The sequence below is a fragment of the Salmo salar genome, chromosome 28, assembly GCF_965601325.2.
Source record: "Salmo salar chromosome 28, fSalSal1, whole genome shotgun sequence".
Lineage (NCBI taxonomy): Eukaryota > Metazoa > Chordata > Actinopteri > Salmoniformes > Salmonidae > Salmo > Salmo salar.
In genome coordinates, this window is record NC_138318.1 from 32,235,001 (window position 1) to 32,250,796 (window position 15,796).

Genomic DNA, 15,796 nt, shown 5'->3' on the forward strand with positions numbered 1-15,796 from the left:
GTCTGTTCATGCGTGTGTCTGTGTGAGTGTGTGTTCGCTTGTGTGTGTTCATGTGTGTGTGTTGGTGTGTGTGTGTGTGTTGGTGGTGTGTGTGTGTGTGTGTGTGTGTGTGTGTGTGTGTGTGTGTGTGTGTGTGTGTGTGTGTGTGTGTGTACCTGTTCTCCGGCTGATGACCTCCACTACAGACGGAGGGAAGTATCCGACCCGGTCTGTCCCTCTCTGGTTGTCATGGATATGACCTTTCCACCGCCCGTCCGTGTGCTGCTCCAACACCTGAAATCGACCTTTCATCGTTCAGCATTATAGCTCTGCTATTTGTGTGAATGTTGATTCTAAGTGGTTAGAGGGTCAACTTCTACCAACACAACTCTGTTGAGCCACCTGATGTGAGAGTCGTCACACTGAAGTCTAGGTCGTGTTGATTAGTGCAACAATAACGACCTTCGTATTGACAAGATCAGTGTGACCGTTCTCTTCAGTTGGTGTGTGAACAGCACCCTGCTGGGGCTGTAAAACCCCAACACTAGCTAGTATTCTACGTTCTCTTCAGTTGGTGTGTGAACAGCACCCTGCTGGGGCTGTAAAACCCCAACACTAGCTAGTATTCTACGTTCTCTTCAGTTTGGTGTGTGAACAGCACCCTGCTGGGGCTGTAAAACCCCAACACTAGCTAGTATTCTACGTTCTCTTCAGTTTGGTGTGTGAACAGCACCCTGCTGGGGCTGTAAAACCCCAACACTAGCTAGTATTCTACGTTCTCTTCAGTTGGTGTGTGAACAGCACCCTGCTGGGGCTGTAAAACCCCAACACTAGCTAGTATTCTACGTTCTCTTCAGTTTGGTGTGTGAACAGCACCCTGCTGGGGCTGTAAAACCCCAACACTAGCTAGTATTCTACGTTCTCTTCAGTTGGTGTGTGAACAGCACCCTGCTGGGGCTGTAAAACCCCAACACTAGCTAGTATTCTACGTTCTCTTCAGTTGGTGTGTGAACAGCACCCTGCTGGCGCTGTAAAACCCCAACACTAGCTAGTATTCTACGTTCTCTTCAGTTGGTGTGTGAACAGCACCCTGCTGGGGCTGTAAAACCCCAACACTAGCTAGTATTCTACGTTCTCTTCAGTTTGGTGTGTGAACAGCACCCTGCTGGGGCTGTAAAACCCCAACACTAGCTAGTATTCTACGTTCTCTTCAGTTTGGTGTGTGAACAGCACCCTGCTGGGGCGGTAAAACCCCAACACTAGCTAGTATTCTACGTTCTCTTCAGTTGGTGTGTGAACAGCACCCTGCTGGGGCTGTAAAACCCCAACACTAGCTAGTATTCTACATTCTCTTCAGTTTGGTGTGTGAACAGCACCCTGCTGGGGCTGTAAAACCCCAACACTAGCTAGTATTCTACGTTCTCTTCAGTTTGGTGTGTGAACAGCACCCTGCTGGGGCTGTAAAACCCCAACACTAGCTAGTATTCTACGTTCTCTTCAGTTGGTGTGTGAACAGCACCCTGCTGGGGCTGTAAAACCCCAACACTAGCTAGTATTCTACGTTCTCTTCAGTTTGGTGTGTGAACAGCACCCTGCTGGGGCTGTAAAACCCCGACACTAGCTAGTATTCTACGCCTCATGTATCTCTGCATGAGTAACGGAACTGGGCTTATTAACATTCCAATGAGGGCAGATAGTGGACAGTACACACAGTCCTCACTGTGTAAGTGCCAGGCCAGCTGACTGGATCCATGTTAGACATGCCCCAGGGCAACCTGCAAGGCTCTTCTCTGACCTACACACAACAATGGAAGAGCTAACACACACACACACACACACACACACACACACACACACACACACACACACACACACACACACACACACACATACATTCTGAGCGAGCACACACACACTTTCTGAGCGAGCGAGTCATAACAAATGCCTGGAGGGGCCAAAAACACATTTTAGAGAGTTCTGACAGTGTAGCACAGTACACACATATACACACACACACACACACACAAAATGGTGATGTTGCAAGCAATGGAATGCACTAACTAATGAATGACTGACAGGACGTGTCTTCACCTACTAGGAAACATAGAACAAACTCCAACTCTTCTAGAATTTATTACAAAGAATACAGTCAATTACCCCTCAACATACCTCATACCACAATTACAAACCAACAGTTGACAACTTATAGTACCACAAAATGCCACACCTCACGTCATAACCACAAACAAAACATACAGACTTACACACTAACAGTAGGGTACACCAAATTACCCTCAGACACTTTTAAAATAACACACACCAGCCATAACCCCAAACAGACCTGTAAAAACAAGTACATCAAATTACCCCTCACAACGCAGCTACATCAAAATAGCTGTTCTTCTTGTTCAATCTTGTTCTGAGAGCAGCTCTGTCAGCCTAAAGAGCAAGAACAAACGGGATTGTTTATGTTGAGGCATGAACACAAACCATGATGAGGTCTCCAGCACAGAGGTTCAGGGCTGTAGGGTCATGAAGGTTCCAGTAGTCCTTCACAGCTCTCACCTGGAGAGACCCTAACGCTTCTAGACAGAGAGACACACACACAGAGACAGAGAGAGAGAGAGACACAGAGAGAGAAAGAGAGAGGACGACACAGAGAGAGAGACACACACACAGAGAGACAGACAGACACAGAGAGAGAGAGAGAGAGAGAGAGAGAGTGCGAGAGAGAGAGAGAGAGAGGACGACACAGAGAGAGAGACACACACACAGAGAGAGAGAGACAGACAGACACAGAGAGAGAGAGAGAGAGAGAGAGAGAGAGAGAGAGACACACAGAGAGAGACACAGAGAGACACACAGAGAGAGAGAGAGAGAGAGAGAGAGAGAGAGAGACACAGAGAGAGACACAGAGAGACACACAGAGAGAGACACAGAGAGAGAGAGAGAGAGACACAGAGAGAGACACAGAGAGACAGAGACACAGAGAGAGAGACACAGAGAGAGAGAGAGATTACATTAAGACTAAATCAGAATGTTTACCAACAAAGCAGTCTTGATAGTCCTGGGTGAATAACGTGGGGAAACCTCAACTGGAGAATGCATAGAAAACAATACATAAACCACCCTGGGGAAATACATAGAGGAACGACAGGTCCAGAAATCCAACATAGTAACATGTGTATGTAGGAGAGGAGACCTCGTAATATTATCTTGATGTCCTTGCTGGCTGATGAGGTGGTGAACTGGTTGACGTTGTCCAGAGCTGTCTGGTTGTAGGTGTTACGTAGATTCACATCAATACCAGCCTAGGTGGAGGGACACACACAGACAGACAGACAGACAGACAGACAGACAGACAGACCAGACCAGGCACACACACACACACACACACACACACACACACACACACACACACACACACACACACACACACACACACACACACACACACACACACACACACACACACACACACACACACACACACACACACACACACACACACACACAGAGTTAGTCTCTAACACACACATATGCAAGCACACACACACTCTCCCCCAACTGAAGCTACACTACATGGCCAAAAGTATGTGGACACCTGCTCATCCAACATCTCATTCCTAAATCATGGGCAGTAATATGGAGTTGGTCCCCCCCCTTTGCTGCTATAACAACCTCCACTCTTCTAGGAAGGCTTTCCACTAGATGTTGGAACATTGCTGCGGGGACTTGCTTCCATTCAGCCTCAAGAGCATTAGTGAGGTAGGGCACTGATGTTGGGCGATTAGGCCTGGCTCACAGTCTGTGTACTAATTCATCACAAAGGTGTTCGATGGGGTTGAGGTCAGGGCTCTGTGCAGGCCAGTTAAGTTCTTCCACACCGATCTTGAAAAACCTTTGGGATGAATTGGAACACCGACTGCGAGCCAGGCATTGCGCACGTTAACCACTTTGCTGCTGAGCCGTTGTTGCTCCTAGACGTTTCCACTTCACAATAACAACACTTACAGTTGACCGGGACAGCTCTAGCAGGGCAGAAATGTGACGAACTGACTTTTTGGAAAGGTGGCATCCTATGACGGTGCCATGTTGAAAGTCACTGAGCTCTTCAGTAAAGCCATTCTACTGACAATGTTTGTCTATGGAGATTGCATGGCTGTGTGCTTGATTTTATACTCCTGTCAGCCATGGGTGTGGCTGAAATAGCCGAATCCACAAATTGGAAGGGGTGTCCACATACTTTTGAATATATAGTGTGTGTGGGTCAACCCCATCCCTTATTAAAGAACAAAAACTCTCAACATCTCCCCTTTTCAAAAACAACACACACTGTGCAGTAGTTCTATTGTGAGTGTGACTATCAATCCTTAGTCTGGGTGCCAGTCTTCATGTGTCAGCCAACTGTAGCGACGTCTATAGAATAGTTCATAATAAAGCTCCTTTGTCATGTTCCCGATGAAACAAAAACACACTAACATCAAGGTTTTAAGATCCTCAGGAGATCGCTAAGTGTACACGTCACAAAAGTCACCCTATTCGCTATACTAGGTCCCCTTGTCAAAAGTAGTGCACTAAACAGGGAATAGGGCGTCATTTGGGACGGTAGTGCAGGTCTTACCTCCAGCAGCAGACACACTACTTCAGTCTTGCCGTAGAGGGCAGCCTCGTGCAGACAGGTGCCAGCCTTAGTGCTTCTGTTGATGTCTATACCAGCCTTCAGTAGCACCCTGAGACAGGACACACACACACACACACACACACACACACACACACACACACACACACACACACACACACACACACACACAGACAGACAGACAGACAGACAGACAGACAGACAGACAGACAGACAGACAGACAGACAGACAGACAGACAGACAGACAGACAGACAGACAGACAGACAGACAGACAGACAGACAGACAGACAGACAGACAGACAGACAGACAGACAGACAGACAGACAGACAGACAGACAGACAGACAGACAGACAGACAGACAGACAGACAGACAGACAGACAGACAGACAGACAGACAGACAGACAGACAGACAGACAGACAGACAGACAGACAGACAGACAGACAGACAGACAGACAGACAGACAGACAGACAGACAGACAGACAGACAGACAGACAGACAGACAGACAGACAGACAGACAGACAGACAGACAGACAGACAGACAGACAGACAGACAGACAGACAGACAGACAGACAGACAGACAGACAGACAGACAGACAGACAGACAGACAGACAGACAGACAGACAGACAGACAGACAGACAGACAGACAGACAGACAGACAGACAGACAGACAGACAGACAGACAGACAGACAGACAGACAGACAGACAGACAGACAGACAGACAGACAGACAGACAGACAGACAGACAGACAGACAGACAGACAGACAGACAGACAGACAGACAGACAGACAGACAGACAGACAGACAGACAGACAGACAGACAGACAGACAGACAGACAGACAGACAGACAGACAGACAGACAGACAGACAGACAGACAGACAGACAGACAGACAGACAGACAGACAGACAGACAGACAGACAGACAGACAGACAGACAGACAGACAGACAGACAGAGGAGCCCAGCTGTAGGAATGCGTAGAGCATCAGATCCAGACAGCTGTGTATGGAGGAGGACATCTGGCCTGGCATCCCATGTGGTACACTATTCCCTACAGGATGCTCTACTTTTGACCAGAGACACAACGTTGTGCACTATGTGGGGATTATGGTGCCATTTAGGACACAAGCCTGGTATGGGGAGAGAACGTCAGAGAGATGATTCACAGACTCCCACACCACTGGGAATATAAGGGAGGGAAGGAGAGGGTAGAGGAGGAGAGGAGGAGGGTAGAGGAGTTAGATAGAGGAGAGGAGGGGAGGGTAGAGGAGAAAGATAGGGGAGGGTAGAGGAGAAAGATAGAGGAGGGTAGAGGAGAAAGATAGAGGAGGGTAGAGGAGAAAGAGAAGAGGGGAGGGTAGAGGAGAAAGATAGGGGAGGGTAGAGGAGAAAGAGAGGAGAGGGTAGAGGAGAAAGAGAGGAGAGGGTAGAGGAGAAAGAGAGGAGAGGGTAGAGGAGAAAGACAGGGGAGGGTAGAGGAGAAAGATAGGGGAGGAGGGAAGGGTAGAGGAGAAAGATAGGGGAGGAGGGGAGGGTAGAGGAGAAAGATAGAGGAGGGTAGAGGAGAAAGAGAAGAGGGGAGGGTAGAGGAGAAAGATAGGGGAGGGTAGAGGAGAAAGAGAGGAGGAGAGGAGGGTAGAGGAGAAAAATAGGGGAGGGTAGAGGAGGAGGGGAGGGTAGAGGAGAAAGATAGAGGAGGGTAGAGGAGAAAGATAGGGGAGGGTAGAGGAGAAAGATAGAGGAGGAGGGGAGGGTAGAGGAGAAAGAGAGGAGGAGGGTAGAGGAGAAAGATAGGGGAGGGTAGAGGAGAAAGACAGGGGAGGGTAGAGGAGAAAGATAGGGGAAGAGGGCAGGGTAGAGGAGAAAGATAGGGGAGGGTAGAGGAGAAATATAGAGGCGGGGAGGGTAGAGGAGAAAGATAGAGGAGGGTAGAGGAGAAAGACAGGGGAGGGGAGGGTAGAGGAGAAAGAGAGAGGAGGGTAGAGGAGAAAGAGAGGAGAGGGTAGAGGAGAAAAATAGGGGAGGAGGGGAGGGTAGAGGAGAAAGACAGGGGAGGGTAGAGGAGAAAGATAGAGGAGGGTAGAGGAGAAAGAGAGGAGAGGGTAGAGGAGAAAGAGAGGAGAGGGTAGAGGAGAAAAATAGGGGAGGAGGGGAGGGTAGAGGAGAAAGATAGGGCAGGGTAGAGGAGAAAGATAGGGGAGGGTAGAGGAGAAAGATAGGGGAGGGTAGAGGAGAAAGAGAGGAGAGGGTAGAGGAGAAAGAGAGGAGAGGGTAGAGGAGAAAAATAGGGGAGGGTAGAGGAGAAAGATAGAGGAGGGTAGAGGAGAAAGATAGGGGAGGGTAGAGGAGAAAGAGAGGGGAGGAGGGGAGGGTAGAGGAGAAAGATAGGGGAGGAGGGGAGGGTAGAGGAGAAAGATAGGGGAGGGTAGAGGAGAAAGATAGGGGAGGGGAGGGTAGAGGAGAAAGAGAGGAGGAGGGGAGGGTAGAGGAGAAAAATAGGGGAGGGTAGAGGAGAAAGATAGAGGAGGGGAGGGTAGAGGAGAAAGATAGGGGAGGAGGGGAGGGTAGAGGAGAAAGATAGGGGAGGGGAGGGTAGAGGAGAAAGAGAGGGGAGGAGGGGAGGGTAGAGGAGAAAGATAGGGGAGGGTAGAGGAGAAAGACAGGGGAGGGGAGGGTAGAGGAGAAAGAGAGGGGAGGAGGGGAGGGTAGAGGAGAAAGATAGGGGAGGGTAGAGGAGAAAGACAGGGGAGGGGAGGGTAGAGGAGAAAGAGAGGGGAGGGTAGAGGAGAAAGATAGAGGAGGGTAGAGGAGAAAGAGAGGAGAGGGTAGAGGAGAAAAATAGGGGAGGAGGGGAGGGTAGAGGAGAAAGACAGGGGAGGGTAGAGGAGAAAGAGAGGGGAGGAGGGGAGGGTAGAGGAGAAAGATAGGGGAGGAGGGGAGGGTAGAGGAGAAAGATAGGGGAGGGTAGAGGAGAAAGATAGGGGAGGGTAGAGGAGAAAAATAGGGGAGGAGGGGAGGGTAGAGGAGAAAGAGAGGGGAGGGTAGAGGAGAAAAATAGGGGAGGGTAGAGGAGAAAGATAGGGGAGGGGAGGGTAGAGGAGAAAGATAGGGGAGGGGAGGGTAGAGGAGAAAGATAGGGGAGGAGGGGAGGGTAGAGGAGAAAGAGAGGGGAGGGTAGAGGAGAAAGATAGAGGAGGGTAGAGGAGAAAGAGAGGAGGAGGGGAGGGTAGAGGAGAAAAATAGGGGAGGGTAGAGGAGAAAGATAGAGGAGGGGAGGGTAGAGGAGAAAGATAGGGGAGGAGGGGAGGGTAGAGGAGAAAGAGAGGGGAGGGTAGAGGAGAAAGATAGAGGAGGGTAGAGGAGAAAGAGAGGAGAGGGTAGAGGAGAAAGAGAGGAGAGGGTAGAGGAGAAAGAGAGGAGAGGGTAGAGGAGAAAGAGAGGAGAGGGTAGAGGAGAAAAATAGGGGAGGAGGGGAGGGTAGAGGAGAAAGAGAGGAGAGGGTAGAGGAGAAAAATAGAGGAGGGGAGGGTAGAGGAGAAAGATAGGGGAGGAGGGGAGGGTAGAGGAGAAAGATAGAGGAGGGTAGAGGAGAAAGAGAGGAGAGGGTAGAGGAGAAAAATAGGGGAGGAGGGGAGGGTAGAGGAGAAAGAGAGGGGAGGGTAGAGGAGAAAGATAGGGGAGGGTAGAGGAGAAAGAGAGGAGAGGGTAGAGGAGAAAGAGAGGAGAGGGTATAGGAGAAAATAGGGGAGGGTAGAGGAGAAAGAGAGGAGAGGGTAGAGGAGAAAGAGAGGAGGAGGGTAGAGGAGAAAGATAGGGGAGGGTAGAGGAGAAGAGAGGAGAGGGTAGAGGAGAAAGAGAGGGGAGGGTAGAGGAGAAAAATAGGGGAGGGTAGAGGAGAAAGAGAGGAGGAGGGTAGAGGAGAAAGAGAGGAGAGGGTAGAGGAGAAAGAGAGGGGAGGGTAGAGGAGAAAAATAGGGGAGGGTAGAGGAGAAAGAGAGGAGGAGGGTAGAGGAGAAAGAGAGGAGGAGGGTAGAGGAGAAAGAGAGGGGAGGGTAGAGGAGAAAAATAGGGGAGGGTAGAGGAGAAAGATGGGAGGAGGGGAGGGTAGAGGAGAAAGAGAGGAGGAGGGGAGGGTAGAGGAGAAAGATAGGGGAGGGTAGAGGAGAAAGATAGAGGAGGGTAGAGGAGAAAGATAGGGGAGGGTAGAGGAGAAAGAGAGGGGAGGAGGGGAGGGTAGAGGAGAAAGACAGGGGAGGGTAGAGGAGAAAGATAGGGGAGGGTAGAGGAGAAAGATAGGGGAGGGTAGAGGAGAAGAGAGGAGGAGGGGAGGGTAGAGGAGAAAGAGAGGAGGAGGGTAGAGGAGAAAGATAGGGGAGGGTAGATGAGAAGAGAGGAGGGGAGGGTAGAGGAGAAAGAGAGGAGGGGAGGGTAGAGGAGAAAATAGGGGAGGGTAGAGGAGAAAGATAGAGGAGGGTAGAGGAGAAAGATAGGGGAGGGTAGAGGAGAAAGAGAGGAGGAGGGGAGGGTAGAGGAGAAAGATAGGGGAGAGGGAAAATAAGAGGAAGGTGAGAGGAAGAGGAGGGAGCGAGGACGAGGAAAGGGAAGAGAAGAGGTGAGGAGTAAGAAGGAGTAGAAAAAGGAGAGGAAGAGGAGGAGATAAAAGGAGAGGGGGAGGAGGAGGAGATAAAAGGAGAGGGGGAGGAGGAGAAGAGGAGATGAAAGGAGAGGAAGAGGAGGAGGAGAGGAGATGAAAGGAGAGGAAGAGGAGACGAAGGAGAGGAGATGAAAGAAGGTGAAGGAGAGGAGAGATGAAAGGAGAGGAGTAGAAGGAGAGGAGATGAGGAGAGATGAAAGGAGAGGAGATGAAAGGAGAGGAGAAGGAGAGGAGATGAGGAGAGATGAAAGGAGAGGAGATGAAGAGATGAAAGGAGAGGAGATGAAAGGAGAGGAGAAAGAGAGGAGATGAGGAGAGATGAAAGGCGAGGAGATGGGAGAGGAGGAGAGGAGAGGAGGAGAAGGAGAGGAGATGAGGAGAGATGAAAGGAGAGGAGAGGAAGAGAAGGAGAGGAGATGAGGAGAGATGAAAGGAGAGGAGGAGGAGAGGAGAGAGGAGATGAGGGGGAGTAAAGTGAAGGATAGCTGGTAACTCGGCATCTTTAAAAGAGGTTTAATAATCCCACTGGGCTGAAGTGAAAGGGAGGCTGCAAACTGACTCTTTTCTAGGACATTATATCCCGCTGACCAGATATCTCATCCCTCCATCCACAACAAAAAGCAACCACTAAAGTGGGAGAAATCTGTATGAGGAACCAAAGTCTCAGAAATGTAGTAGAGAAGGTTGAAAAGTTGTAGCCCCCCCCTCTCTCTTTCCCATATATAATATGACAGCCACATTCCCTAACAGAAGCAGAATGTGTAAGAGGGATGGAGGGAAGGCTTATCCTGGGAATGTGGTGATTTAAGGCGGATGGGAATGTGGTGATTTAAGGCGGATGGGAATCATTAACAGCGTGTCAGAAACACTTGAGGTTATGGGGTTCGAGGGTGGAGATCCCAGTTACGCAATGTCAACACGGTCAGGGACAGTCACTCCTCTCACCTGATGATGTCTTTGTGTCCATTGCGAGCGGCCAGGTGAAGGGGCGTGTTGGAGGAGGCATTGTCTAAACCGTCTAGCCCCTCCCCCTCCAACAGAGCAACCACCATGTTGCTGTTCAATAACAACTGAGCAACCTGAGAGAGAGAGAGAGAGAGAGAGAGAGAGAGAGGTGTAGAGGTATAGAAGCAGTGAAGAGTAAAGGAGTGAAAGAGAGATGGAGAGAGAGAGAAAAACAGAGAGATGGAGAGAGAGACATAAAAACAGAGAGATGAGCTTAGCATCAGTGAAAGTCCAAATGGATATATTTAATTTGTGTATTACATACATGTATGTTTTCTGGGGCCACATAAACCCTGCCCAGCAACTGTCCACGCACTGGCTGTCCAAAGATACCCTGCTACAGTAACTAAGACCCTAACTGTAAGAGAGGGGGGGAGACCGACCACAGTAACAAAGACCTCAACACACAGAGAGAGAGACAGAACAAACACCATCGTAAATACAACCCATATTTATTTGCACATCGTTACAACACTGTATATAGACATAATATGACATTTGAAATGTCTTTATTCCTTTGGATCTTCTGTGAGTGTAATGTTTACTGTTAATTTATATTATCTACTTCACCTGCTTTGGCTATGTTAACATATGTTTCCCATTCCAATAAAGCCCCTTGAAGGAAGGAAGGGGGGGAAGAGAGAGAGAGGGGGGGGGGAGAGTGAGGGAGAGAGGAAGAGTGTGTGTGTGAGAGAGAGAGAGAGAGAGAGGAAGAGTGTGTGTGTGAGAGAGACAGAGAGAGAGAGAGACAGAGAGGGAGAGAGAGAGACACAGAGAGAGAGAGAGACAGAGAGAGAGAGAGAGACACACAGAGAGAGAGAGACAGAGAGAGAGACAGAGAGAGAGAGACACTACAGTAACAAAGACCTTAACTGACTCAGCCTGTTCTGCTATTCACAGGGCCAGAAGATTACACAGGCATGTGTGTGTGTGTGTGTGTCTGTCTTGTGTGTTTGCGTGCATGTCTGCATGTGTGTGCGAATTCAACTTTGGCTAAATCTTAATTACTGGGGCAGCTATAAATGTAATGACAAGACAGCCAGAACTGTGACAGAGAAACATGCACCAGTAAAATGAATTTAAAGGGATTTTGTAGTATGTCTGTGTACAATACATCAGTGTGTGTTTATCTGTGTGTCTGTGTACAATACATCAGTGTGTGTTTATCTGTGTGTTTATCTGTGTGTCTGTGTACAATACATCAGTGTGTGTGTCTCTGTGTGTTTATCTGTGTGTCTGTGTACAATACATCAGTGTGTGTGTCTCTGTGTGTTTATCTGTGTGTCTGTGTACAATACATCAGTGTGTGTGTCTCTGTGTGTTTATCTGTGTGTCTGTGTACAATACATCAGTGTGTGTGTCTCTGTGTGTTTATCTGTGTGTCTGTGTACAATACATCAGTGTGTGTGTCTCTGTGTGTTTATCTGTGTGTCTGTGTACAATACATCAGTGTGTGTGCGTGTGTGTGTGTCTCTGTGTGTTTATCTGTGTGTCTGTGTACAATACATCAGTGTGTGTGCGTGTGTGTGTGTCTCTGTGTGTTTATCTGTGTGTCTGTGTACAATACATCAGTGTGTGTGCGTGTGTGTGTGTCTCTGTGTGTTTATCTGTGTGTCTGTGTACAATACATCAGTGTGTGTGCGTGTGTGTGTGTCTCTGTGTGTTTATCTGTGTGTCTGTGTACAATACATCAGTGTGTGTGCGTGTGTGTGTGTCTCTGTGTGTTTATCTGTGTGTCTGTGTACAATACATCAGTGTGTGTGCGTGTGTGTGTGTCTCTGTGTGTTTATCTGTGTGTCTGTGTACAATACATCAGTGTGTGAGTGTGTGTTTATCTGTGTGTCTGTGTACAATACATCAGTGTGTGTGTCTCTGTGTGTTTATCTGTGTGTCTGTGTACAATATATCAGTGTGTGTGTGTGTCCTTGCCTGTCCAGAGAGCAGAACTGAAACCCATGCCCCGTTAGCAGAAACAGGTTTATTTTAGTTGGTAGTTAATCTGAGCTCTGTGAGATGTTTGACAGAGACCTACCCCTCTACCCATCACCCTCCCCACACACACACTCCACACACACATACACACTCCACACACACACTCCACACACACACACACACACACACTCCACACACACATACAAACTCCACACACACATACAAACTCCACACACACATACACACTCCACACACACATACAAACTCCACACACACATACACACTCCACATACACACTCCACATACACACTCCACACACACATACACACACACATACACACACACATACAAACTTCCCACACACACTCCACACACACACTCCACACACACATACAAACTCCACACACTCCACACACATACACACTCCACACACTCCACAAACATACACACTCCACACACACATACACACTCCACACACTCCACACACATACACACTCCACACACACATACGCACTCCACACACACATACACACTCCACACACACATAAGCACTCCACACACTCCACACACATACATACTCCACACACACATACACACTCCACACACTCCACACACATACACACTCCACACACACATACGCACTCCACACACACATACACACTTCACACACTTCACACACACATACACACTCCACACACACATTCCACACACACATACGCACTCCACACACATACACACTCCACACACACATACACACTCCACACACACATACGCACTCCACACACTCCACACACACATACGCACTCCACACACATACACACTCCACACACATACGCACTCCACACACACATACGCACTCCACACACACATACGCACTCCACACACACATACGCACTCCACACACTCCACACACATACACACTCCACACACACATACACACTCCACACACACATACGCACTCCACACACTCCACACACATACACACTCCACACACACATACACACTCCACACACATACACACTCCACACACACATACGCACTCCACACACACATACACACTCCACACACACATACGCACTCCACACACACATACGCACTCCACACACATACACACTCCACACACACATACACACTCCACACACTCCACACACATACACACTCCACACACACATACACACTCCACACACACATACGCACTCCACACACACATACGCACTCCACACACTCCACACACATACACACTCCACACACACATACACACTCCACACACACATACACACTCCACACACACATACACACTCCACACACACATACACACTCCACACACACATTCCACACACACATACGCACTCCACACACATACACACTCCACACACACATACACACTCCACACACACATACGCACTCCACACACTCCACACACATACACACTCCACACACACATACGCACTCCACACACTCCACACACATACACACTCCACACACACATACACACTCCACACACACATACACATTCCACACACACATACGCACTCCACACACTCCACACACATACACACTCCACACACACATCCCTCCACACACACATACGCACTCCACACACACATACGCACTCCACACACTCCACACACATACACACTCCCCCAGCACCACACATACGCACTCCACACACTCCACACACATACACACTCCACACACACCACTACACACTCCACACACACATACACACTCCACACACACATTCCACACACACATACGCACTCCACACACTCCAACACACAACTACACACACACACTCCACACACACATACACACTCCACACACACACTCCACACACACATACACACTCCACACACACATACGCACTCCACACGCACACACTCCACACACACAACTACACACTCACACACTCCACACAAATACACACTCCACACAAATACACACTCCACACACATACACACTCCACACACCACACAAATACACACTCCACACACACATACACACTCCATACACACACATACACACTCCACACACACACACATACACACTCCACACACACTCCACACACACATACACACTCCACACATCCACACAAATACACACTCCACACACATACACACTCCACACACAAATACACACTCCACACACACACTCCACACACATTCGTACACTCCACACACACACACATACAGTTGAAGTCAGAAGTTTACATACACTTCCATTGGAGTCATTAAACTCGTTTTTCAAACACTCCACAAATTTATTGTTAACAAACTATAGTTTTGGCAAGTCGGTAAAGACATCTACTTTGTGCATGACACAAGTAATTTTTCCAACAATTGTTTACAGATTATTTCACTTATAATTCGCTGTATCACAATCCCAGTGGGTCAGAAGTTCACACACACTGAGTTGACTGTGCCTTTAAACAGCTTGGAAAATTCCTGAAAATTGTGTCATGGCTTTAGAGCTTCTGATAGGCTAATTGACATAATTTGAGTCAATTGGAGGTGTACCTGTGGATGTATTTCAAGGCCTACCTTCAAACTCAGTGCCTCTTTGTTTGACATCATGGGAAAATCAAAAGAAATCAGCCAAGACCTCAGAAAGTCTAGTTCATCCTTGGGAGCAATTTCCAAAAGTCCTGAAGGTACCATGTTCATCTGTACAAACAATAGTACGCAAGTATAAACACCATGGGACCACGCAGCCGTCATACCGCTCAGGAAAGAGACACGTTCTGTCTCCTAGAGATGAACGTACTTTGGTGTGAAAAGTGAAAACAATCCCAGAACAACAGCAAAGGACCTTGTGAAGATGCTGGAGGAAACAAGTACAAAAGTATCTATATCCACAGTAAAATGAGTCCTATATCGACATAAACTGAAAGGCCGCTCAACAAGGAAGAAGCAACTGCTCCAAAACCGGCGTAAAAAAGCCAAACTACTAACTGCACATGGGGACAAAGATCGCACTTTTTGGAGAAATATTCTCTGGTCTGATGAAACAAAAATAAAACTGTGTTTGGAGGAAAAAGGGGGAGGCTTGCAAACCGAAGAAAACCAATCATGAAGCACGGGGGTGGCAGCATCATGTTGTGGGGGTGCTTTGCTGCAGGAGGGACTGGTGCACTTAACAAAATAGATGGCATCATGAGGCAGGAAAATTATGTGGATATATTGAAGCAACATCTCAAGACATCAGTCAGGAAGTTAAAGCTTGGTCGCAAATGGGTCTTCCAAATGGAAAATGCCCCCATGCATACTCCCAAAGTTGTTGCAAAATGGCTTTAGGACAACAAAGTCAAGGTATTGGAGTGGCCATCACAAAGCCCTGACCTCAATCCTATAGAAAATGTGTGGGCAGAACTGAAAAGGTGTGTGCGAGCAAGGAGGTCTACAAATCTGACTCAGTTACACCAGCTCTGTCAGGAGGAATGGGCCAATATTCACCCACCTTATTGTGGGAAGCTTGTGGAAGGCTAACCCGAAACGCTTGACCCAAGTTAAACAATTTAAAGGCAATGCTACCAAATACTAATTGAGTGTATGTAAACTTCTGACCCACTGGGAAT

The 15,796-nt window shown here is 48.3% G+C and overlaps 1 protein-coding gene across 2 annotated transcripts in view; it reads right to left on the reverse strand.

Annotated features, from left to right (window-relative positions):
• LOC106589857 (caskin-2) overlaps positions 1 to 15,796 on the reverse strand; it is a 101,717-nt gene that overhangs the window by 23,787 nt on the left and 62,134 nt on the right. For both annotated transcript variants that reach the window (XM_045710107.2, XM_014180255.3), the window contains exons 7-11: positions 10,231 to 10,364; positions 4,604 to 4,712; positions 3,182 to 3,290; positions 2,470 to 2,564; positions 156 to 273 (exon numbers count right to left, since the gene is read on the reverse strand). In XM_045710107.2, the coding sequence (XP_045566063.2) occupies positions 156 to 273; positions 2,470 to 2,564; positions 3,182 to 3,290; positions 4,604 to 4,712; positions 10,231 to 10,364 (565 nt within the window). The remainder of the gene's footprint in view (positions 1 to 155; positions 274 to 2,469; positions 2,565 to 3,181; positions 3,291 to 4,603; positions 4,713 to 10,230; positions 10,365 to 15,796) is intronic.